Source organism: Girardinichthys multiradiatus, chromosome 3 (genome assembly GCF_021462225.1).
Source record: "Girardinichthys multiradiatus isolate DD_20200921_A chromosome 3, DD_fGirMul_XY1, whole genome shotgun sequence".
NCBI classification, from domain to species: Eukaryota; Metazoa; Chordata; class Actinopteri; order Cyprinodontiformes; family Goodeidae; genus Girardinichthys; species Girardinichthys multiradiatus.
This window is the reverse complement of record NC_061796.1, coordinates 4,264,758-4,289,497: the sequence shown is the minus strand read 5'-3', so window position 1 is coordinate 4,289,497 and position 24,740 is coordinate 4,264,758. Positions and strand designations below refer to the sequence as shown.

Genomic DNA, 24,740 nt, shown 5'->3' with positions numbered 1-24,740 from the left:
TCTTTATCTATCTGCAAGGTTCTGGGATGTGTGCACTGACGTTAACTGTCATGTTATTTCATCAGGCATCTATCAAGCTGTCTAGACAGCTTAATAATTAATGAGCATTCTAAACCTTTAAAGCATCTAACTATTTAATGAGCTGTTATTTTTTTTCAAGGACAAGCATCATGAACAGCAGTTGATCATAACACCTTTAACAGGATTACACGCACACACACACACACACAAAGAATACATTTCAAAAGATGTGACTCCAAATCAGAGCTAAATCGCATGTTTCAGAACAAGTGCTTTATTTTCATACCGTAATGTAACTGCAATGATATTAAATGTCTGTACAAATGCAAAATAAAAAAAACTAAGGCAACATAATTACAGACACAAACACACACACACATACACACACACACACACACACACACAAGAAATGTACAAAGTTATGCAGGCAAGAATGGATTCATCAGTTCATTTCATATAAACAAAGTTTTTAAGCGCCGGTTTGAGTCTCCACATTTAGGCATACAACAAAAGGCAACAAGTGCTATGAAAACATTATTTACAAACGTACCACACATTTCAAACTCCCTTCAAACAGAAAGGTGGTGTCAATACATGTACAGGATTATAGAAATTAATGATATTATGTACAATATTTATAGATTTAGATTTCAAACAATACAGTTGCAACATCGTAGATATGATGTTACACAGAGATATGCGCACGTACGTCCATCTGACTTTCTTGTCCGCCAAAAGAGTAACAAATGCTTTTCTTTGTAATAAACTTGAAATTCAGAGCCAAAGAAAGGAAAGTTATACACAACGTCAAAGTCTAATGATTCCAGTTAAAAGTATTCTGAGGTCATTAACATATTTTTCACATGCAAAAGGTTAATTCGGAATGGTATTTCAGACATCGTCTCCATCATTAGTTTTACAAACTAAAAATAAGGCAAGCTTCAGGTCAGAGGGGTGGTACAACAAAGCCCTTTTTAAGAGAATTTCTCTCACTCATTATTTACTCATACTGAGCTGCACATGCAAGCTCCAGCATCAAGAGACTACATAAAAGCTACTTTTTGAGAACAACTAGAGCACCGGTCAAACAGTGTGACAACCATACTGAAACTTTAGGTCCCCTTGTGATGTGAGCTAGGCACGGCTTCTCGAAAATGGCAAAACACGGTTACATTTTTCTCGCTGGTGTGTGGAGATGGGAGATCGCTGAGAATTACTCTGACCTTTTAATATGGCTATTCTACCCTCCGTCACGACAGAGGACAAAAGTGCATAGACGACTCTGTGATCGCTCCACCTGTCAGTGGAATGTATTTCACCCATCTTCCTGCAAAGCACAGTGCATTATGGTCTGCATGCAATTCAGCTAACATTCCTGGTCATTGAGAAGAGGAGAGGAAGAGAAGATGTGGTCAACATGAGGAGTTTCGAGGTTGGCATGGAGACAGACAAGGACAGAAATATAGCAGGGAAACAAGCATTTAACGCATAAATAGTTTTTCTACTGAGGCTACTGACATAAAATGAACACCACATGCCAGTAACAAACTAAGTAATGCACATACACAAAGAAATCAAAACAAAGGTGGCACAGAAAATTAATATTGAACATGTAAAAAAGCTTCAAAAAGTGAGAAAAGCCAAGAAAAATTGCTGAAATCTGTCAGTATTTCAAAAATAATCCTGCTGGCTATAAGTTGAGAAATTGTATCAGCTGGTTTATTCCTAATTAGAGGCTTATAAAAAGGTTGGAGGCTTATTATAACCTTCACAAATCTGATTGCACTCAGAGAGGCTGATGGCACTGATTACGGACAGATTTCTAAACTTCACCAACAGGTGCTCCTTGCAGGATTTCTGACAAAAGAGACAAAACGTTTTTTAAAAGAGCAAAGGACTACATTCAGAGTGCTTCAGAAAGTCCTGGAATCTATGCACTCACTCCACAAGACTCCACTGCTGAAGAAAAAGCATTTTGAAGCTTATTTAAAGTGTCCAGCAGAATATTTGAACAAATGTGGGAAACACTGATTAAATATAGCCTAGTAAGTTTAGACCAAACTATTTGAATGTCATTGTACACACCACGTTTGGGGGAGGAAACACCACACTAATAGTGTGGTTTGGAAGTAAAAGCATTATGGTGTGAGACTAAAGGTGAAATGAGGTTTGGTATTTAGGCAAGGCAATGATCCCAAGCACAGTCAAGAAGAGCCATTTAATAAAGCTGCTAAAATGGCCCGGTCAATCATCTGTGTTGAATCCATTTGAAAACCTTTGGAAAGAACAGAAGATCAATGCATAAAGCAGGTCCCCAGAACCTTTAAGAACTCAAGACCGTTTACGTAGAAGAACAGGTCAAGGTCACACCTGAGCAACGCACGCAACCAGTTTCCTTACATTAGAAATGCCCTGAAACAGTCCAAAATGTTTGTTTTTCTCCTACTGTGTTAAATAAATTGTAGTAAGCATGTTCAATACTTTGCTGTGACATTCCACATTACTACATAAGATTAAATGTAATTTGAGTTTATTTTCTCTATATGTGTAGATTACCTGGATTGTTACAGACATCTGGTATGATATGCATGACAAAAATACGAACATGTTCAATACTGATGTTACCTGCTGTAGATCTGTCCGTAATGCAGAGGAGTTTCTGCCATCTTATGTTACAGGCATTAGCAATTAAAGTAACCGATACTAAAAATTAATTAAGAAAGTTTCCTAAAGTAACCCAACAAGATTTGGAAAAAGATTCAGGCACATCGTGACAACTCAGAAAGCATGCCAAGAAAGGAATGCTTAGAGGTTGCCCTTTCCCCAAAGAAAAAAAGTTTCTAAAATTCTCCCGTTTTCTCACATCCTTCTTTGTTTTTGTGCCCTAACGCAGCTAACTGAACTTTGTTCTGCAGAGAAAAGAAGGAAAAATACTACTATACAATATTCACATGCATTCGCACAATCAGACATTAATTTCATTTGGAATTTGAATTTGAAAACCTGAATCCAAACACTCGACACACAGAAGAAAAAAAAAGCCTTCAACGATTAAAGCTTGAGTTGGTCCTGCAGAGCGGAGAAGTTGGTCTCAACCCCTGAGCTGCCTCACCGTGATCACAGTGTTCAGTTCTGTAGCTGACACAACATCAACATGTTTTGGTCACTCTGATCATAATACGGGCGTTTAGTAAGGAAAATGATCAATAATGCGATGTATTGCTTCCATTTGTTCACATGGTATCATCACTGTCATGCAGATTATAATAAAGCTCTCTAAGATTTACAATGACAGGGTGAATGTTAACAGTCATACCAGCTGTCTTTACAAAGGTATAGCGCCAGTTTGACTTGGGTTCTGGGTAAAACACTTGCTACCTACAGTAAGTCCACCTGTGGTGCACAGGTTATAATTTGACTACTTATTCGGTCTGTTAAGCATACAAAGACATGTTTCTAGAGAAGATAACCGGATGCTTATGACTTCTTTCTCTGATTCCATAACCTCCTTGGTCAGATTTGTACCATAACAAAATAGAAAAACTCCCAAAACTGCTGTTGGAGATTAGCAGTTTTTTCTTTCTGCATGTCACCAAAAAAAAAAAGCAGACAGACAAACAAAAAGGAGCAAACCATACGACCATTGCATGTTAACAGGGTAGGTCTATAAAAATATACTGTAGCTGCTGTATAAAGAGCAGCCTCGCAGGCCTTTTCAGGTTTTTCTCTAAGTAGGGAGGGCAGCGCGTGCAGCTGGTAACCCTCAGAGAAGCAGAAATGGAGCTGGAAAACTAACACAGTTGAGGCCCTAGTGGATTGGGTTAATGTCTGTTCGGTGGTTGGCCTGTCCGTGCACAGTGCCGCCCCCTACAGTCGTGGTGGAGGTGGTGATGGTGTTGTGCTGGATGACCTGCTGTTGCTGGGAGCATGCTGGGTTTGGACTGCCTGCCGGACTGCTTTCTGGACCTGGGGACACAGCAGAACATCACTCAGGATAAACTGGGTATGAGACAGTTTTGCAAATGTCAAAATATAAAAATAAACACAAATCATTCAGGTATTATTAGTAAAGAAAAAGCTATTTATTGGTAAAAAAATATTTTTTCAATATGCAGAAATAATTTCTTTTTTAATACAAATAACTTTACAAAAAGCAAAGAAGGATCACACAAATACAGCAAAGTGAATCGGTCGAGACCGTTAACATGCTGAGGAATTTTAGACACACTGAAGATGACATCTGCACACAAACTAGACTCATCAATGAAAGTCATTCCTGCCCTGTCTGGGATGCAGCTTGTGCCTGCATAAGAGAGCCATTCAGCCATTGGGGACGTGAGCCTTATTTTCCTCTGCAAGCACAGGGAGGTGCCTCATCCCATTTACATGAAAACGTCACTTGAGTCCGTATCAAAGGGTGGAGCTCTGATGTCATGTGAAGCAGAGCTGAAGCGCAGTCCAAAAAGTCACAGTGACTGTGGTCAATGGTATGAGTTTGGCAATTTGCAGACGTTGACTCCTTGTGCACAAAGCGGCTGTCAGATGGAAAAATTTGTCTCTTGGGAGATTTAGACGACCAACTCCCAGTCCAGGCTGGCTACTAGAGCGTGCAACACCCTTGTGTGAAAGAAAGAGTCCTGCGGTGAGCGTGGTAGCTGGATACCAGCACATCAGAGCAAAGAGTCCTGGCAGACACATTAGAGTTAGGTCCGCAGGGGTAAGGCACATCATTGAAGGTGTAGTTTTGGTCATATTCCCAAATATGTGTGTGCGTGGGTTCATCTGTGTTTATGTTTTGGGCTACTCACTGAGGTAACCTTGGGACTCTTTCTGCATAGTGGTGATGGGGCAGTCCTTGTGTGTGAGCAGAAGCTGCTTGAGTTGGGTCACCTCATTCTTTAGCATGGTCACTTCATTCTGAAATAAAGGACATATATTAGTGGTGGGAATCCACAAGCAATGAATATAATTCACTCTCATTTAAGATGCCTTGCAAAAGCACTGATATTTACTTGATAGACCAACACAAAGTAGAGCACAATTGCAATGGTAAATAAAAATTACACAGCTTTAAAAAGTTGATACCAATAATTAAAATCTCATGTAACCAATTTCTTTTAGAAGTCAACTAGTTAGTAAATAGATCCTAACGCACCGCATAATGAAGACCAAACGAAATGAACACAAAGGTCAAACAGGTCAGGAATAAAACTGTAGGGAAGTTTAAAGTATCTGTTCAACCCATCGTCTGAAAATGCATTTGTATGCCAAAGCTACAAATCTACCACAATATGGTCGTCTATGTAAGCTGACAGGTTGGGTAAGAAAGGCATTAATCTGAGAAGCAACCAAGAAGTCTATGGTAACTCCAGAGGATCTGCAGAGATCCACAGCTCAGATGGGACAATCTGTTGACAGGATATCTATTAGCCAATAAAGTGGCAAGAAGAAGCCCTTCTTGGTAAAAAAAACAAAAACATGTTTGCTGTTTGCCACAAGCCATGTAGGGGACACAGAAAACATCTAGAAGAAGGTTGTCTGATTAAATGAGAACAAAATTGAACTTTTTTGGTCTACTTGCAAAATGCTATGTGTCATGGAATAACACTGCAAGTCACACTGAACACCCTATTTCCACTATGAGACATGGATGTGGCAGCATCATGCTGTGGGGATGCATTGCTTCAGCCTTTAGAGACTACAGAAGATTTGGGATTAGGGCGGAGGGTTTGCTTCCAGCAGGATAACAACCCAAATCATAGCTACGATGGATTGGTTTAAATTAAAGCATGTTCATCTGTCACAATGACTTCACTTGAAAATTACTGTTCTCAGACGCTTACCATCCAATCTGACTGAGCTGTAGTTATTTTGCAGAGAGGATTGCACACATTTCTAGGTTTGTAAGGCTTACAGAGACAAACCTGAATTGGGTTTAAAAGGTTGTTCTACAAAGTACACATCTGCATGTCACACTTTTCAGGTATTACTTGCACAAATGTATGATAACCACATACCCTTCTCCTTCCACTCCACTGTTATTCACTGTTATTCACTGTTATTCACTACTCTGTGTTTGTCTTTCATATAAAATATAAACAGAATACATTGAAGTTTGTGGTTGTACTGTGAAAAATGTGGAAAAGCTTTGAATACTTTACAAGGCACTGTACTTAGTCTATGACTAGGAATTACGGCTTAGAATCTCACACTGTAACATGAATACATTTTGAGTTTTCTCTTTATACCTGAAGCTGCATGTTAGTCTGAGTGAGCTCTTCAGCTTTCTTCTCCAAGGACATCACCCACACTTTTCTCTTCTGCCTGCATCTTGTCGCAGCTGCTCTGTTTCGCTCTAGAAACTTCCGTCGCCGCTCGTCCGGATCCTCGTCCACGACCCGTCTGCGCCGCCCGCCGCTGGGCGGGGGGGACTGCAGCGTCTGCGTGGGCTGCATCTGCTGAGTTGCAGGTGACATCTGAAACACATAGAGCACATAAGATGATTATTACTGGGATCTCTGGGATGACACAGAGTCTGTCTGCATATGTAACCTTTCAGGCATCTGGAAAACAGCCTGTCAGCTGGTCTGCTGTCACCACTGCACCGGCCTCAAAGCGGCTTGTGTGTAAACATCTATACATTATCTCCTGCTTGTTTTTTAATGCCTAGCACCTTGCCCAAAGACAACATCTGTTTGCAACACGTGCCTCAGGAGCTGGTCTGCGTGCGTCAGAAATGAAAGACTTAGAGGGTGACTGGGTTGATTCACCAGAGTTGCCCACCTTGTTAAAGAGGTGTCAGGAGGCAGTTTTCCAACGCCCACTTCCACTCAGACTAACACCAGCAGACACAGTGAAAACGCCCGTTTCTAAAACCGTACATGCTCTGACAGATCTTGACGTCTACTTGGTATAGTCAAGTGTTTTCAGTCTTCAGATCATTACCATTTTTATGAGAACCACAGAAAACACAAACTGCTTTAACGGCAGCTGCGCATACAGAGATGTATGCGCAGCTGCATCTCTTGTTGTAATGCCTCAGTGGAACATCTGGAACATACAATTAGTCAAATTTCTTCTAGTGTCCTTCAAAAAAATGACTGGCATCACAAATAGTGGCAACAGTGTGAGGAGAAATCATAATGCTGTGAGCATCAGCTTTAAATTAAACCTGACCAAATTTCCAAGATTCTCATCAGTGGTTGCAGTGCACCATCAGGACAAGTGTTTATAAAACTCCTTTTGCACCTAAGGCTCTCATGTGGCCATATATCCGCAGCTTGTTGTTGCAGGATGATGTGAGGCACAGTTTCCAAAAGACAGTCGTGATCATCTTTTATGACCACACTATGACTTCCTCTCTAAGCCATGCTCTCATGACAGGCATCTAGCTCTGACCTGTGGCTGACCAGCCTTAAAAGAAAAATATTTTTTGAAAAGTGTGCCAGGAAACTAGTTGGCATTGAGGATGCAAGCGGGGGAAAATGGGTTTGTCCACTAACCTTCTAATTTTAAGCATCATTTCAGCAATGCTTTAGCATTAAACCACCAAACGCTTCTTCCAAAACTACACAAAGAGCTACTGAAGCACTGCCCTGTATTAGTCAGTGACTTCTCACTGCGTGGGAGACTTAATGTGTAGTTTCATTTATTGTGTTATTAAACATGCGGCTTCGCCTTGGAACCCCATCCCTGGGAATTGGATTCTCTTACCTGTGAGGCGGAGTGCATAGGAGGGTGCGGTGAGGTCTGGTGTGGGTGCCCAGGCAGGAGGTGAGGATTGTGGGAGTTGTGATGAGGGTTGTGTCCCTGTGGGTGGTGGTGTGTGCCCTGGCCGTGGCCCTGGCTGTGGTGATGGTGTCCATGGTGCTGGTACGTGTGGGGAGGTGCTTGCAGGTGCTGGTGTGGAAGCGAGTGCATGTGGTGATGGCTGCCCTGCTCTTGCCTTGTTGACATCATCTCCATCATGTGGCCCATGGAGTTCATATTGCCGTTGGAGATGGCACCAGGGTGGTGGGAAAGAGCAGCTTTCAGCCTCTGTGTGAACAAAACAGACACATAACTCAACATTTACTTTGGTGTTTCTGACTGTCGCAGTGCAGTTAGACCTGCTGCCTTGCAGCAAGAAGATCTCAGGTTTAATTCCCCGCCTGCGCCCTCTCTGCATTTTATTTCGTCTTTCTGAAGTTTGCATGTTCTCCCCATGGATCAGTGGGTTCTCTCTGGAAACTGGCTCCCTCCAACAGTTCAAAAACATGACTATGATGTGTGAGTGTGTGGATGGTTTTATGTCCTGTGTTGCCCTGTGATGGACTGGCGAATGGAAGGATGAATGTATGTGATGCCTTGCAAAAGCATTCACAACTCTTAAATGTTTTGCATTTTGTTACATTACAACCATAACTAATTTGATTCTGTGTGATTGACCAACTCAACGTTGCATAACATAACATAACATAACATAATATAACATAATATAACATAACATAACATAACATAACATACAGTCACTTGTAAAAGTATTCATACCCCTTTACTCTGAGTGCAACCAATTGCCTTCAGAAGTTGCCTGATAATCTAATATCAATAGAAATAAAGCTGCTCTGTCTCAGAGGTATTGGGGAGCAAAAATCATCATGAAGTCCAAGGAACACACCAGACAGGTCAGGGATACATTTGTGTAGACGTTTAAAGCAGGCTTAGGCTATAAAAAGATTTCCCAAGTGTTGAACATCTCAAGGAGCACTGTTCAATCCATCACCCGCAAATGGAAAGAGTATGGCAGAACTGTAAACCTACCAAGACAAGGCTGTCCACCTAAAGTTACAGGTTGAACAAGGAGAGCACTGATCAGAGATGCAGCAAAGAGGCTCATGGTGACTCTGGACAAACTGCAGAGATCCACAGCTCAGGTGGGGGAATCTGTCCATAGGACCACTATTAGTCATGCACTGCACAAATGTGGTCTTTATGTTACAGTGGCAAGAAGAAAGCCATTGTTAAAAGAAAAACATAAGGAGTCGCATTTGCAGTTTGCCAGAAGCCATGTTGAGGACACAGAAAACATGTAGAAGAAGGTGGTTTGGTCAGACGAGACCAAAATTTAACTTTTTGACCAAAATTCTAAACGCTATGTGTGGGGGAGAACTAACACTGCACATCACTCTGAACACATCATCCCCATTGTCAAACATGGTGGTGGCAGCATCATCCTCTGGGGTTGTTTCTCTTCAGCAGGGACAGGGAAGGTGGTCAAAGTTGATGGGAAGATGGATGGAGCCAAATACAAGGCAATCTTGGAAGAAAACCTTTTGGAGTCCGCAAAAGACTTGAGACTGGGGCGGACGTTCACCTTCCAGCAGGACAACGACCCTAAACATAAAGCCAGGGCTACAATGGAATGGTTTAAAACAAAACATATTAATTTGTTAGAATGGTCCAATCAAAGTCCAGACCTAAACCCAATCGAGTATATGTGGCAAGATCTGAAAACTGCTGTTTACAAACGCTCTCCATCTAATCTGAATGAGCTTGAGCTGTTTTGCAAAGAATAGATTCTCAATTGGATTTTAGTCTGGACTATGAATTTAATTTTCTAACAAATGAAATATGCATTGATTTAGACCATCAAATGCATGAAACCTTCTCTCCGGGAGGTTTCATGTTCAGAGCTGCCTGCCAGAAGGTGGACTTCATCTGCAATCTTAAGTCTTTTGGAGTCTCTAACCGGTTTTCTTACAGGTTTTAGTTTCATCCATCTTCTCATTAACTCTGAGCAGCTTCCCTATTCCACTGAAGAAAAACATCTCCCCAGCCTTGTGCCTCAACCATTGTGCAGAGTTAGGATTTTCGTCACACATAAGGTTGTCAATATTGGCCAAAAAGTTCAAACTTAGTTCTATTTGTCCAGAGAAGCTCTACATGTCTGTGGTGTCTCATACATGGCTTGTGGCAAACTACAAACAGGACCTTTCATTCAACAGTAGTTTTCTTTTAGCCGCTCTTCCTTAAAGTTCAGATTTATGCATGGTCAACTAACAGCTGACACTACTGAGTATTGATCTGTTGACAGCACCTCAATAGATTCCCTCACTTGAGCTGTGGATCTCTGCAGCTCCTCCAGAGGGCCTCTTGGCCTCTTTCTCTTAGTAATGCTTTTGCTCAGCCTGTCAGTTTAGGTGAATGGACATGTCTTGGTTGGTCTGCAGTAGAACTAAACTATTTCCATTTTGATTAATTGAACAGTAAAATGTTCGGAGCTTAGGAAACTCTTTTCTGACCTATTAAAATTTTTGTGGCTGTTGTATAACTAAACGGTCCAGGAAGTGTAAATCCCTTTCCCAAATGCTGTATATTTGTGTATTTTCAGTGAGCCCATTAAGAGGTAGCGAGCAGTTGCTGAGGAGGACAAGACAAGTGGCTTCATAAATCCAATCAGGCGAACAAATCAAAACCACTTAGCCTGTCCTCAGTCTCTCCTTCACTCCTGTCATTCCTGTTCTGCACCTTTCCCGACTGTCATCATGCCAACCCTTCCTCTACATATTCCTAATAGCCTATTTTTCATGTGTGACAGTGGGTCTGGATGCCGGAGAGATGAACCTGTCGACGAGGTGTAAACGTCAGACTGTTGACCCAGCTAGAGGAAGGTTCGTTGCTTTAACTGTGAGGTCTACTTAGCTCTGGCTGAGTCTGGGTCTTTGAGTGAGACCAGAAGGAGACTCACTAAAGGTGCAGTTGTGTTCCTCGTGTTTACCAAATGCCCGTCTTCCCTGCTCTGCTTTTCTGGGCATCACATGAAGAAAAGCACAGACGCAGACATAAATAAAGAAATACTTGACGTGTTGATTTTAATGGCCTCTAGACATCAATATAAATATTTAGAATAATATATGCATACTATGTCCTAGTAACAATGTTACCAGCAAAAATGCAACCAAAGACATTCCTTCCACGGCTACTGTTCTACTTTTTTTTAAACTCATTCCCAGTGCTCCGGTTTCTCTCCCTGCTCCCTTCCCCCTACCAGCCAGCTGCTGTTAGTGAGTCAACGCTTGGTGCAAGGCTCCATATCTTTTAACAACCTTCACATTCATGATTCCCATTGGGAATGGCATCCAGCTGGCCCCGCTCACGATGCTAAGACATGACCGTAGCGAAAACATCAGCCTGATGCTACTCGCTCACACTGTCTTATGAGAGGAAGGCTATAAAATAAATCACCTTTTAAGAGACAAAAAAGGCAAAGAAGAAGCACATCTGCTGGGTTGTATTAGCTTAAATACATGCATAAATTCATTTGTACTAACATGTAAAATTAGTTTAGTTGTTATTACCTTGTTTTGATGAGGAGAGAGATACAGATTATTGCACATGAAACCAGCACAGTTAAATTATAACCTTGCAGAGCCTGTTTTAGCTAGCTATAGTTTCTGTTTGACATACCAGGTGATGTTACACATTGTGACACAAGTTTCATTTCTGCAGCTTTGTCTTTTAGTTAAAGGCTGTCAACACAGTCTCATGAGCAGTAACTGTCATAGGCTGCAGCCATTCTTTTTTGTGATCAATGAGATAATGTTAAAATACCACAAAAGCTAAACTATCACACAGTGACATATCCACAGGCCCTGCAGCTCTCCACAGCATGACAGTCATACTGTCACTGAATCTCAGTGAGTTGTTCAAGAAAGAGACCAGAGATGAGGAGAGATTTGACTGCTCATTTATCAGCGCCTCCACGAGGTTTCCAGCAGTGCAGCAGAGTGTGCTTGTTAATTAAATTAGTCTGAATTCAGAAATGCCAGCAAGTGTCCAAGTACAGAGGCAGGGCAGAGAGCTCAGGGGTGGCTACGCAACTTGTAGCAGGAAGTTTAACCACCAGGGGTGGAAACAAAACACATAATTAACATAATTGATAAAAAAATATTGTGGCAAGTAAATAGTTAAAGGGCAAATGACAAAATATCACTTAAAAAAACTACCTCAAAATATAAACTACATGAAATAAGACAGTTCTTGTTTCAAGTGGGTGATATGGCAAAAATATTTTACAGTTATTTTAAAAGTGAAATCAAAATCCCAGTTTCCCATTAAAGGGATACTTCAGGATTTTTTTGAAGCTAGGTTATTTAAAAAGATTATAAGCCGTTAATATCCTTCCTGCAGTAGATGACTCTCACTGTCTTCATTTAGCATAGTTTGACCTGGAGGGTTTGCTTCACAATTGAGAGGGGCGATGAGCAACAACATCTTAGAACAACTACTTTTTTTAATGCTATTTTCTGACGTTTTAAGTCCTTAGCCTGTTTTTCATTGGATAAATATTTACTAAGAAACTGACATTATTTACACAGGAAATGTCAAAAATGTCGAAGAAAGAAAAACACAGAACATGTAGACCAAAGGAAAATTTCTGAATAGATCTAAATAATTTTATTTTGACCAAGTTCCTAGATTAAATGTTTAGCATACTTAGTCTGATCCAATTTTAGATGACTCCAAAAAAATATTTTTATATAAAAGGTAAAAAAACCAACAACTCTTAAATAAATTTAAATGTTTGTTGTAAAAGCTGGTTTACAAAAAGAGGAGTGGGTTCAAGGTATGTGCCAGTTACTTGTATCAAAGAATACTGAAATTTGTATGAACAAAAAAACAAACAATTTGCATCATACCATTTTTAGCGCTTAAAGTTATGTTAATGAGATGCCACAAAAAAGTGCAGGATTTATCATAGTTTAATCTGGCTGTATGAAACACAATGTAAACATAGCATTGCCTCTTTCCCACCTGTTGCTGTGTACTGCCAGTCAGCTGACTGAAACTAAACTCTTACCCTTTTCATTCGCTTACAAGAACGATAATATCAGCTGTTACTAATAGCCATGGTATGGAAACTAAAGTAGCACCACCCATCACCCTTATTTAGGTATTATTTCAGCTGTATTAGGAATACTTGCTGCCCTCCTGTTTAATATAAGAAACATTAGATCATTTTTGTTTACCATTTAGGTATAAAAAGCATGATATCAGGAAACTGTAGTACTTTCATTAAAACCATGAGAAACTAATGTCGGCTCTAATATCATATTTCCTATTGGAGGGCGTTTGTTTGCAGAAATTATGAATTTGAGAAATGAAATAATGCAAACTGGGTCTGTTAGTTTAAATAATTCTTTCTTCAACTGTCTGTCATTTGCATTATTATTTTTTTAGGCACTAAGATGCAAAACAGTTTCCCGATAAGATAACATTTAATATCATATAAACAGCAGAATTTAAGAATAAAGGCACGGTCAGATTGCTCTAAAAGAGAAATGCCTTACCGTGATAGCAAGTCTATTCCTGAAGCTATCTCTGCACAAGTGTCTGCTCTTGCTCCATCTGGAGTTAAATCCTGTTCAGCCAAAACTTTAAGCCTTTGTATCCAGAACCACAGTGACGCAACTAAGGGACGTTAGCAAAGCGATGATGAGCAGGCTGTGATTCTCAAACACCTTCATCAGCTCCCTAATGACTTTTTAACACAAGGTTGTATTTCTCCAGACTCTGCTGAGCACAGGAACTTAACCACTGTGTGCATTTTGCTTTAATAACACACACACACACACACACACACACACACATGCATACATTTACATTTCTCTTGCAGCAACATAGCGGCCACAGAAAACAGTCATTAAAAGAGTGCAGGTGTTAGCCTGTGGCAGCAGGGCTACTCACAGATTGGATGGCATGCAGTGCTGTTGGAGAAGGCAAAACAACGTAAAGAGGCAAGAAGATGGCATCTATGTGACACCATACAGACATGGTCGTTTTTTTCCATCATAATTCCATCAAACAACAGATAAATACATGTGTTTGACAGAACATTTCATGCCTTCTGAGTATGCTAAAGTAGTAGGGGTATTGATTTTTTTTTTTTTTAAATCCCTGATTCAGCCAGCTTTTTGCACAGAATGAAGCGATCTCCTATCAGACCTCTGCCCCCTGACCTCCTTACTCCCACTCCATTTTTTAGGCCTCTCACATTTATGTGGTTTTGTAATACCAGGTGATCGTCCATTAATTATATTTATTAATAGTAGCTTCCTCTCCGACACGACAGGCCTCTGAGTGATGTCCCCGTGAGTGCTCTAGGCAACTCTGTAGAATGCACCCGGGTTTCTCTTCCACCAGATGACTTCATATCTATTAACCCAGGGAGGAGAAGGCAGGAGCATGGAGCAGGTAGAAAAGGGAGGGTGACCACGCCTGGCTGGGGATGGGTAAATCAAACCCTGCAAGGTCAGGGTGAGCACTTTTATTCCCCTTAAAAGTGGAGCGCTGCGCTATCAGGGGGACCTGTGGCCCTCTGGCGCCTTACAGAAGGTAGGAAAGATTTAACCAGTCTGGTGTCACATTTTAACAACAAAGAGATCAAAGCTTTAAATGGAGATCTTACTCCTCCCATAAAAACAGACCACAGACAAAATATTAAAGCTTCTGTCTGTCTCTGTTGGCTTTTTGTTAATACACGACTAGAGCAAGATGAGAGCACAAAGTATTTCCAATTGGTTTAGAGATGCACAGAAAAATACCTTCTTTATCCGATCAGTGAACACATCATGAAACCTGGTAGCTAACAACAACACTCCCCGGTGTGGAAGTTGTAACTGAGTGAAGAGGAATTAAGCTGCAGTTATACCTTCATGCAGCAGCTGTCTCAAGGGCCATGAATTAAATTCAATTCAAAAATACTTTATTAATCCCAAAGGGAAATTAAATGTTGTTGTAGCTAATTATGAGGGTTTCTTCAAAGAGCCGTTGTAGATGATGATGGCTGTGGGCAGGAAGGATCTCCTGTAGCACTCCGTCTTACAGCAGATCTGAAGAAGCCTCTGACTGAAGACACTGTTGTTGTAGGACAGTCTCATGAAGAAGATGCTCAGGGTTCTCCATAATGTTCTTCATTTTATGAAGAATCTGTCTTTCCACAATTATCTCCAGAGGTTCCAGACGAGTCCCCAGAACAGAGCCAGCCTTCTTTATCAGCTTGTTGAGCTTTTTTAAGTCCCTGGTTCTGATGCTGCTTCCCCAGCAGATGATGGTAAAAGAGATCACACTCTCCACAACAGACTTATAGAAGATATGCAGCATCTTGCTGCAAACACCAAAGGACCTAAGCTTCACCAAAGGACCTAAACTCCACCTCTTCTCCCATGATGGAAATAGTTTTTGACTTATTCCTGTTTCTCTTAAAATCTACAATCATCTCCTTTGTTTTAGTCATGTTCAAGATGAGATGATTGTTTCCACACCATGCCACAAAGCGGTCCACCAGCTCTCTGTAATCAGCTTCTTGTCCATCTCTGATACACCCCACAACTGCAGAATCATCCGAGTATTTCTGCAGATGACAGGAGTCTGTCTTGTACTGGAAGTCTGAGGTGTACAGCGTGAAGAGGAATGGTGAGAGTACAGTCCCCTGTGGTGCTCCTGTGCTGCTGACTACCTGGTTAGACTCATAACCCTTCAGTCTCACAAACTGTGGTTTGTTTGTCAGGTAGTCTTTGATCCAGGAGATTGTTCAGGCCTCCACCTGAGTGTTATGGAGTTTCTGACAAAGCAAATCAGGTTGGATTGTATTAAATGCACTGGAGAAATCAAAGAACATGATCCTCACAGTGCTGCTGGCTTTGTCCAGATGACAGTGGGTTTGTTGAAGCAGGTGTATGATGGCATCTTCAACTCCAACTTCACAGCGATAAGCAAACTGAAGGGGGTCCTGATGGTCTACTGTTTGCTAACTCAGGTGGGCCAACAGGAGTCTCTCTAGGACCTTCATGATGTGGGATGTCAGGGCAACAGGTCTATAGTCATTGAGGACTGATGGGTGAGTTTTCTTTGGTACCGGAACAAGACAGGAGGTCTTCCACAACACCGGAACCTTCTTCTGGGCCAGGCTAAGGTTGAAGAGGTGCTGCAGAATCACACAGAGCTGCTCTGCACAGACCTTCAGGACTCTAGGGCTGACATGATCTGGACCTGCAGCCTTATTCCAATTCAGTCTCTCCAGTTGCATCTTCATTTGACTTCTTGAGACATACAGGTGGAAGGGGGAAGCAAAGGAAGCATCAGCATCTTCTGATATGGTTGAAGGCAAACATGTAGAAGCAGAAGGGTCTAGGGCTGAGGTGGAAGATAAAACATTTGAGGTGTTACTGGACAGCTGTGGGTCCTGTGGGTCAAAGGAGGGTGGAATGTCTGTTTGGCTGTGAGCAGGAGAGGAGGAGAGGAGGATGCGAAGCTTGTTTCTGAACTGAACCTATTGAAGAATGTCTTCAGTTCATTGGCTCTGTCCAGACCTTCATTGGTCTGATCATCCTTCTGCTTGAAGCCTGTGATCTTCTTCATCCCTGTCCACGCATCTCTGACATTGTTTTGCTGGAGCTTGCTCTCCAGCTTCTTCTTGTACACCTCCTTGCTATCTCTTATCTTGACTTTAAGTTGCTTCTGTATACTCCTCAATAATTCTCTGTCTCCCTCTCTGAAGGCTCTTTTTTTCTTGTTAAGCAGGTCCTTCAGGTCACTGGTAGTTTGTTATTGGGGAAGCATCTCACGGTTCTGGTGGGGATGATGTTATCCACACAGAAGTTTATATAGTCGGTTACACACTCAGTCATGGCATTGATGTCCTCTCCATGTGGCTGGCACAGTGCGTCCCAGTCTGTAGCCTCAAAGCGACCTTGCACAGTTTCTTCATCTTCCTGTGACCATTTTCTCACAGTCCTCTTTATTACAGGTTGCCTCTGAACAAGGGGCTTATATTTCGAGCAGAGAAAAACAAGATTCTGATCTGATTTGCCTAGAGGTGGTCTTGCTGTAGAGATATATGAGTCCTTGACATTTGCATAAAGCAAATCCAATGTTTTGTTTTCTCTGGTAGAGCAGCTGACAAACGGTTGAAACGTTGGAAGTGTAGCAGAGAGTGAAGCATGGTTAAAATAACCAGAAATTGCCACAAAAGCATTGGAGTTTTGTGTCTGTAGCTTAGCAACAACTGAGCTGATGGCATCGCATGCAGTGTCAGCAACAGCGGAAGGTGGAACGTAAACTGTTGCCAAAATAACACTGGTGAACTCTCTGGGTAAATAATATGGACAGAAACTTACTGCCAAGAGTTCAATATATGGACTGCAGAGATGACACTTCACAGTTACATGTCCTGGATTACACCATCTGTTGTTCACAAGTACTGCTAGTCCACCTCCTTTACATTTGCCGCTCCTCTTTAAATCTCTGTCTGCTCGTATGATTAAAAAGCACGGCAGAGAGACGCTGGAGTCGGGGATATGATCCTGCAGCCATGTCTCAGTGAAACACATAATACTGCATGCCAAGTACTCTATTTGGGTCCTTTGTAGGGCTTGGAGGTCATCCAACTTGTTTCCCAACGATCTCACATTGCCCATCATAATCGACGGAAGACATGGTTTGAACTTCCTCCTTCTCTCTCTTCTCTTAGCTCCTAAGAGGGTGAAGAACACCCTTTTGGCTTTTATACCTTCACTTGAGATGTAGTTGAGGCAGTCCAGTTCTTATTTGAAAGGGAAGATGATGCTAACGATAAAACTTGCCTGTATTCAACAACTGGTAGCAAAAGAATGGTCAACAGATGAGCTAAATTCCTAAAAACACAAACTTGGGTGGCACACAGACTCATGCAACAACTGGTATGTCCGAAACAAAAGGAGACTGAATCTGAATCTGAATTTAGTAAAACCTAACTGACAACAGAAATCAACCACAAACATTTGACACATCTCATTTATTAAGGAGCTCTGGGGCCCACAGATATATTATTTCTGAAATCACAATGTGTATGACAGTGACTCAATTTCAGTGTCTGTTGAAGTCCAGCACAAGCATTGATAATACAGGTCCTTCTCAAAATATTAGCATATTGTGAGAAAGTTAATTATTTTCCATAATGTAATGATGAAAATTTAACATTCAGGTCTTTTATTGTCTTAATATGGATGATTTTGGCATACAGCTCATGAAAACCCAAAATTCCTATCTCACAAAATTAGCATATCATTAAAAGGGTCTCTAAACGAGCTATGAACCTAATCATCTGAATCAACGAGTTAACTCTAAGCACCTGCAAAAGATTCCTGAGGCCTTTAAAACTCCCAGCCTGGTTCATCGCTCAAAACCCCAATCTTGGGTAAGACTGCCGACCTGACTGCTGTCCAGAAGGCCACTATTGACACCCTCAAGCAAGAGGGTAAGACACAGAAAGAAATTTCTGAATGAATAGGCTGTTCCCAGAGTGCTGTATCAAGGCACCTCAGTGGGAAGTCTGTGGGAAGGAAAAAGTGTGGCAGAAAACGCTGCACAACGAGAAGAGGTGACTGGACCCTGAGGAAGATTGTGGAGAAGGGCCGATTCCAGACCTTGGGGGACCTGCGGAAGCAGTGGACTGAGTCTGGAGTAGAAACATCCAGAGCCACCGTGCACAGGCGTGTGCAGGAAATGGGCTACAGGTGCTGCATTCCCCAGGTCAAGCCACTTTTGAACCAGAAACAGCGGCTGAAGCGCCTGACCTGGGCTACAGAGAAGCAGCACTGGACTGTTTTTTGGATGAAAGCAAATTCTGCATGTCATTCGGAAATCAAGGTGCCAGAGTCTGGAGGAAGACTGGGGAGAAGGAAATGCCAAAATGCCAGAAGTCCAGTGTCAAGTACCCACAATCAGTGATGGTCTGGGGTGCCGTGTCAGCTGCTGGTGTTGGTCCACTGTGTTTTATCAAGGGCAGGATCAATGCAGCTAGCTATCAGGAGATTTTGGAGCACTTCATGCTTCCATCTGCTGAAAAGCTTTATGGAGATGAAGATTTCATTTTTCAGCACGACCTGGCACCTGCTCACAGTGCCAAAACCACTGGTAAATGGTTTACTGACCATGGTATCACTGTGCTCAATTGGCCTGTCAACTCTCCTGACCTGAACCCCATAGAGAATCTGTGGGATATTGTGAAGAGAACGTTGAGAGACTCAAGACCCAACACTCTGGATGAGCTAAAGGCCGCTATCGAAGCATCCTGGGCCTCCATAAGACCTCAGCAGTGCCACAGGCTGATTGCCTCCATGCCACGCCGCATTGAAGCAGTCATTTCTGCAAAAGGATTCCCGACCAAGTATTGAGTGCATAACTGTACATGATTATTTGAAGGTTGACGTTTTTTGTATTAAAAACACTTTTCTTTTATTGGTCGGATGAAATATGCTAATTTTGTGAGATAGGAATTTTGGGTTTTCATGAGCTGTATGCCAAAATCATCTGTATTAAGACAATAAAAGACCTGAAATATTTCAGTTAGTGTGCAATGAATCTAAAATATATGAATGTTAAATTTTCATCATGACATTATGGAAAATAATGAACTTTATCACAATATGCTAATATTTTGAGAAGGATCTGTATACATAATGAGCTGCTGATCAGGTGATCACCTATATACAACAAAGTTTTGACTGAAAATCAGGGTTATCACACCAAATATTTCGAACTTCCTAGCTCTAAGTTACAAACAAGTAGTACTGTGTTGTTTAAAAATAATTTTGAGCAAGCTTTTTTGTGTTATTTGATGTGTTTTTTTTTTTTTGGCTATTTGTCAATTTCTTCAATTAAATGCTCAAAATGACAATAGTTATTTTAAATTTGGGGCAAATTTCAGCTGTTTAATAAATACAACAAGAATTCATTTCACTCATACCTAGAAATAGTGAAATCAGAGGACCTACAATGTTGCTGTGGTCTCTTGATTCTTTCCAGAGCTGTGTCATTGCTAGGAGTTTTTAAGCAGTGTATGCATGCCCAGGCTCTTTAACTCGCAACCTAAACTCAACAAGCTGTATTCAAACTCAGGAGTTTGGTTTGACGTTCCCTCTCCTCCTCTTCTCCTCTTCGCTTCCACCACCATTTACCCACCAGTGTCTGCCAGCAAACCCCACTCTCTGTCCCCTAAAACTCCACAACCCCATTAGTTCAATTTTATTAGATTTCCCTCTCGCCCAGAAAGGCAGTAACACCTCCCCTTTCCCTGCTCTCCTCTCTCTCTCTCTCTTTCATACACACACACACACGCACACTCTCACACACACACATACACCCACCCCATCCACCCACCCTCTACGTCTGCTTGCCAAGAGCTGGGGACTGTTAAACTGATTTCCTCGGGGAACGTCGAGGCAGACAGTCTGATGGGAGCGCCGCATTGCACTGTCGCCCTTTCTCTCCTCGCTCAGGTTCTGGGCCAAGCTGATCCGAACAGAGCCTCCTTGTGGTTCCAGACAAAGACAGGCGAGATGGACGTAGCCTGGCTATTCTGCCAGGGCCAGACGCTCTGGTGGTGCCCTGAGGAACCGGGGCGGTATGGGCGAGCTGAAACACACACACCCAGAGCATGCGCTCAACTCCTGGCAGCTCCTGCACTCTGTCAAGTTAATGGATGGGCCTCTGACTCCAGTCTGCATATCCCCACTGTTCCCTCTCATGTAAAGCCCTGCACCGGTGCAGCCCACATGGTTATCACTACACCCTGCTGTCACGGTGTTGAATACAGCGAATACCCCAGACTGACAGAAAAAGAAAAGCATAAACACAAGACTAAATACTAACATGTTGTCAGATCAGAGAAGAAGACACATCACTTGTCACAGTTGTTTAAAATGTGAAGACATGAATGAAAGTAACTTCAACATGCTTAAAAAACTTTTGACTTTGACTCTGTGTTCAGTTCTGAGTGTTTGTTTTTATTCACTTCTTTATGATAATAATAAAGTCATTACCAGATTTAGGAAATGTCGTGATAACCTACCACAGTTTCACTGTATATATGCAAAAAACAAAAATGTATAAACTATTTTTACAGCTACAAAAATTATTTAACATCTTAATTATTATTAAATTACTATTATAATTTAATAACATTCTTAAATATTATTACAGTTATTATACAATTATTATCATTTTGAAATCTGATCTCAAATTAAGTAGGTACTGTGAAGTCGATTAGCCTTTTTCAAGCAGTGTGCAGCAACACATGGGGGAGAGACTACGAGAATTTACCTTGTGTACAGTATAGAGCATTTTAATAAAAACACGTTTAACGGTATGGACACAAAATGTAACAGTTTTTAAAATGGTAGCTTTTTAAAACCTTGCTTTACCTTAAAGTAGCAAAACATTCCTTCAAAACAAAGAAAAACATTTATCTGAATTTTAAACATTAATTTGAATGATAGTTGGTCAGCAAACTGACTGAAGTTAAAATATTTCAGGTTCAAAATATTTTTCCTCTAATAACCCATCCATAACTCATTTACTTTGGAGTCCTGTGAGTATTTTCTTCATTGTCCAGATTTTGAAAAGGGGGAAGCTGATGGTGGCTGCAGTTGATTTACCCACACCTGGCTTTACTGGAGTCTCGTCCCATTGATGAGCCCTGAACCATGACGAAATGGCCTTCACATACATCCACACCACCACCACCCCATCAGCACCCCTAAAAAAACACGATGTCATCCAAAGATAAACAGATACAATGTTCTGCACCAGCGCTGGCTGCCTGGTGCTTATAACACAACCCACACATGAGCAGACACACACACACACACACACACACACACACAGTCACATCTATCTGCTCAAATAAACACACGCTAGTATAAACAGACCTTAAACGATTTGAAATGTAGCAGATGTGGATTTGTCTTCCTAAATCTCGTTGTGCCCTTTGAGGTGGCAAAGCAAACTAAATAATTTCACCCATTAATGTGTCAAGGAAGTTTTTTTTAGACTTTTTTTGGGTGTCTATTTTAAAGATGGATTCAGAAAAATTTGTTTGCTGTAGAAATCAGTATGTACATTGCTGGAAGAAAAGTCAACAAATTTAGTATCGTTCATTAAAAAATGTACACTACCCTCTCCCCAGCCACTTGGGCCAGCTCCTCCAGGGGAATCCCAAGTCGTTCCCAGGCCACCTGAGAAACATGTTCCCTCCAACATGTCCTGGGTCTTCCTCTGGGTCTCCTTCAGTGGGACATGCCCGGAACACCTCACCAGGGAGACGTCCAGGAGGCATCCTAACCAGATGCCCGAGCCACCTCATGTTCATTAAAGTTATGAGCAGAATTGGTGACAAAGGGCAACCTTGGTGGAGTCCAAACGAGTCCAACTTACTGCCGGCAATACAGACCAAGCTCTGACACCAGTCATACAGGGACCTAACAGCCCGTATCAAAGGACCTGGTACCCCATACACTCAGAGTACCCCCCACAGTGTTCCCCAAGGGACACGTTCGAAAACCTCCTCCAAGTTCAAAAAACACATGTAGACTGGTTGGGCGAACTCCCATGCACCCTCCAGGACCCTGCTGTGGTTGTAGAGCTAGTCCAGTGTTCCACAGCCAGGACGAAAACCACACTGCTCTTCCTGAATCCGAGGTTTGACTGTTCAATGGACCCTCCTCTCCAGAACCCCCAAATAGACCTTACCAGGGAGGCTTAAGAACGTGACTCCCCTATAGTTGGAACACACTCTACGGTTCCCCTTTTTGAATAGGGGGACCACCACCCTGGTCTGCCAATCCAGTGGAACTGCCCCCGATGTCCACGCGATGCTGCAGAGTCACTTTAACCAACACAACCCTACAACATCCAGAGCCTTAAGGAACTCCGGGTGAATCTCATTCACCCCCGGGGGCTTACCACCGAGGAGCTGTATCTACAAATACATTCTGCAAATACATGAACGAATGAGGTTTTTAAATAGGTTTTGTTGTTCTATTTATGAACTAAATATGAGCACAGCTTTGTGACTCAGTCAAAAGAGAAGTATTTTAGGTAGTCGTAAGTCCGAGTTCCAGTTTTCCCACAGCACCTACCAATCTGCATATCTGTGTGTAAAAAGTGGGGCTGGGTAAATGAGATTCAAGTGTAAAAGTGCTTTGACTGTATGTGAGTATGACCAAAAAAGATCTGTATCAGTCCATTTAACATAAAGTCCCAAATTTTATATCACTCCATCCATTGTCTACCTCTGTCCACTTTTCAAGCTCATTCTGGTGGATCCCAAGACTGTTCTCAGGCCACAAGGATAATAAAGGCAAATCCTGGGTCTGCCCCAGGGACTCCTTTCAGTCGGATATGCCTGAAAAACCTTTAAAGAGAAGCAGGTTGCATCCATATCAGATGACAAAACCACCTTGACTGACTCATTTTGATGACACGCCTCCTCATTTTATCTCTAATCCTAAATCCTTCCCCCTGAAAAGGAAGCTCATTACTGTTGTGGTCAGGTTGTAACTGGCATCTCATTTATTCAGTCATCATAACATCCCTCGTAAATAAGTAAAGGTCAGAAGAAACACTGACCTGTAAATAGAAACCTTTGCGTTTGTGTTAGCTCTTATTTTAACGCAACAGATCGCAGCAGAACCCAGATTGCTGCAAGCAAGACCTGAATATATCGGTCTTGCACTCCTTCCTGCCATCACCTGTGACCAAGTCAAGAAACAATGAAACTAGAGGCAAACTCTCTAATGTCTGAGGGTGCTATACTTTTACAGTTGAAAGCCATGGCCTCAGACTTGAAAGAGCTGACTTCCATTTTATATGAAATGTAAAAAAAATAATCAATATGCAGGATGGATAACTGGGGTATAAACATGTTTCATTGTTGTATCAAACCATCTCTGATTTTTGGATACAGGGTAATTGCTACAAACAATCGAGGAAGCATGGTGAGTGGTGATCCTTTGTGGTGTTTTTGCAGAGCTGACAAAACTTGCAGACACTTTCAACCAGCAGGTTATTGATGCTAAGATAACTCGACTCCCATCAACAATAGAACAAAATTTGGTTAAAAAAAAAAAATCTTGCATCTTGCATTCTACTCAACTAAAACCGATCTGTATCAAAAACTGCCATGCAAACATAAGGGTTTACCTGAAAGCACTTATTGTTGCTTGTGTTTCGACTAGCAGGACAATGAGTACCAGTGAGACTGCCAATCCACTGAAAAGAAGCCTTCTGCACACACAATGTGCAGACATACAAACATATACAGTGAATATGTTCACTGAGGCAGCCCACAGATTTAGCTGTGCTCTTAGCTCACCGTCTCTGCTCAGTGACATCACACCCTGACAATAACACCATTCACACAGATGTTCCTTACAAAGGTTTGCCTGCAATTGTGCGAGTTTCTGCTTCTCACAGACGTCCAGTGAGAGGTGCTTCTCTGCTACAGCAGGAGGAAGTAAATATGAGATGGAGAAGGGCCGATTCCAGACCTTGGGGGACCTGCGGAAGCAGTGGACTGAGTCTGGAGTAGAAACATCCAGAGCCACCGTGCACAGGCGTGTGCAGGAAATGGGCTACAGGTGCCGCATTCCCCAGACCTGGGCTACAGAGAAGCAGCACTGGACTGTTGCTCAGTGGTCCAAAGTACTTTTTTTGGATGAAAGCAAATTCTGCATGTCATTCGGAAATCAAGGTGCCAGAGTCTGGAGGAAGACTGGGGAGAAGGAAATGCCAAAATGCCAGAAGTCCAGTGTCAAGTACCCACAGTCAGTGATGGTCTGGGGTGCCGTGTCAGCTGCTGGTGTTGGTCCACTGTGTTTTATCAAGGGCAGGGTCAATGCAGCTAGCTATCAGGAGATTTT

General features: G+C 42.0%; 1 protein-coding gene across 4 annotated transcripts in view; it reads right to left on the bottom strand.

The window, feature by feature from the left end:
* Positions 1–268: 268 nt before the first annotated feature.
* The window catches only part of creb5b (cAMP responsive element binding protein 5b), a 70,255-nt gene continuing 45,783 nt past the window's right edge, over positions 269–24,740 (bottom strand). For 3 of the 4 annotated variants that reach the window (XM_047362015.1, XM_047362014.1, XM_047362013.1), the window contains exons 8-11: positions 7,735–8,058; positions 6,270–6,497; positions 4,830–4,938; positions 4,033–4,706 (exon numbers count right to left, since the gene is read on the bottom strand). In XM_047362015.1, coding sequence (XP_047217971.1) covers positions 4,453–4,706; positions 4,830–4,938; positions 6,270–6,497; positions 7,735–8,058 — 915 coding nt within the window. In that variant the 3' untranslated portion in view covers positions 4,033–4,452. Of the gene's footprint in view, positions 3,988–4,032; positions 4,707–4,829; positions 4,939–6,269; positions 6,498–7,734; positions 8,059–24,740 lie in introns of those variants that run through there. The other variant, XM_047362016.1, reaches the window with a different exon arrangement.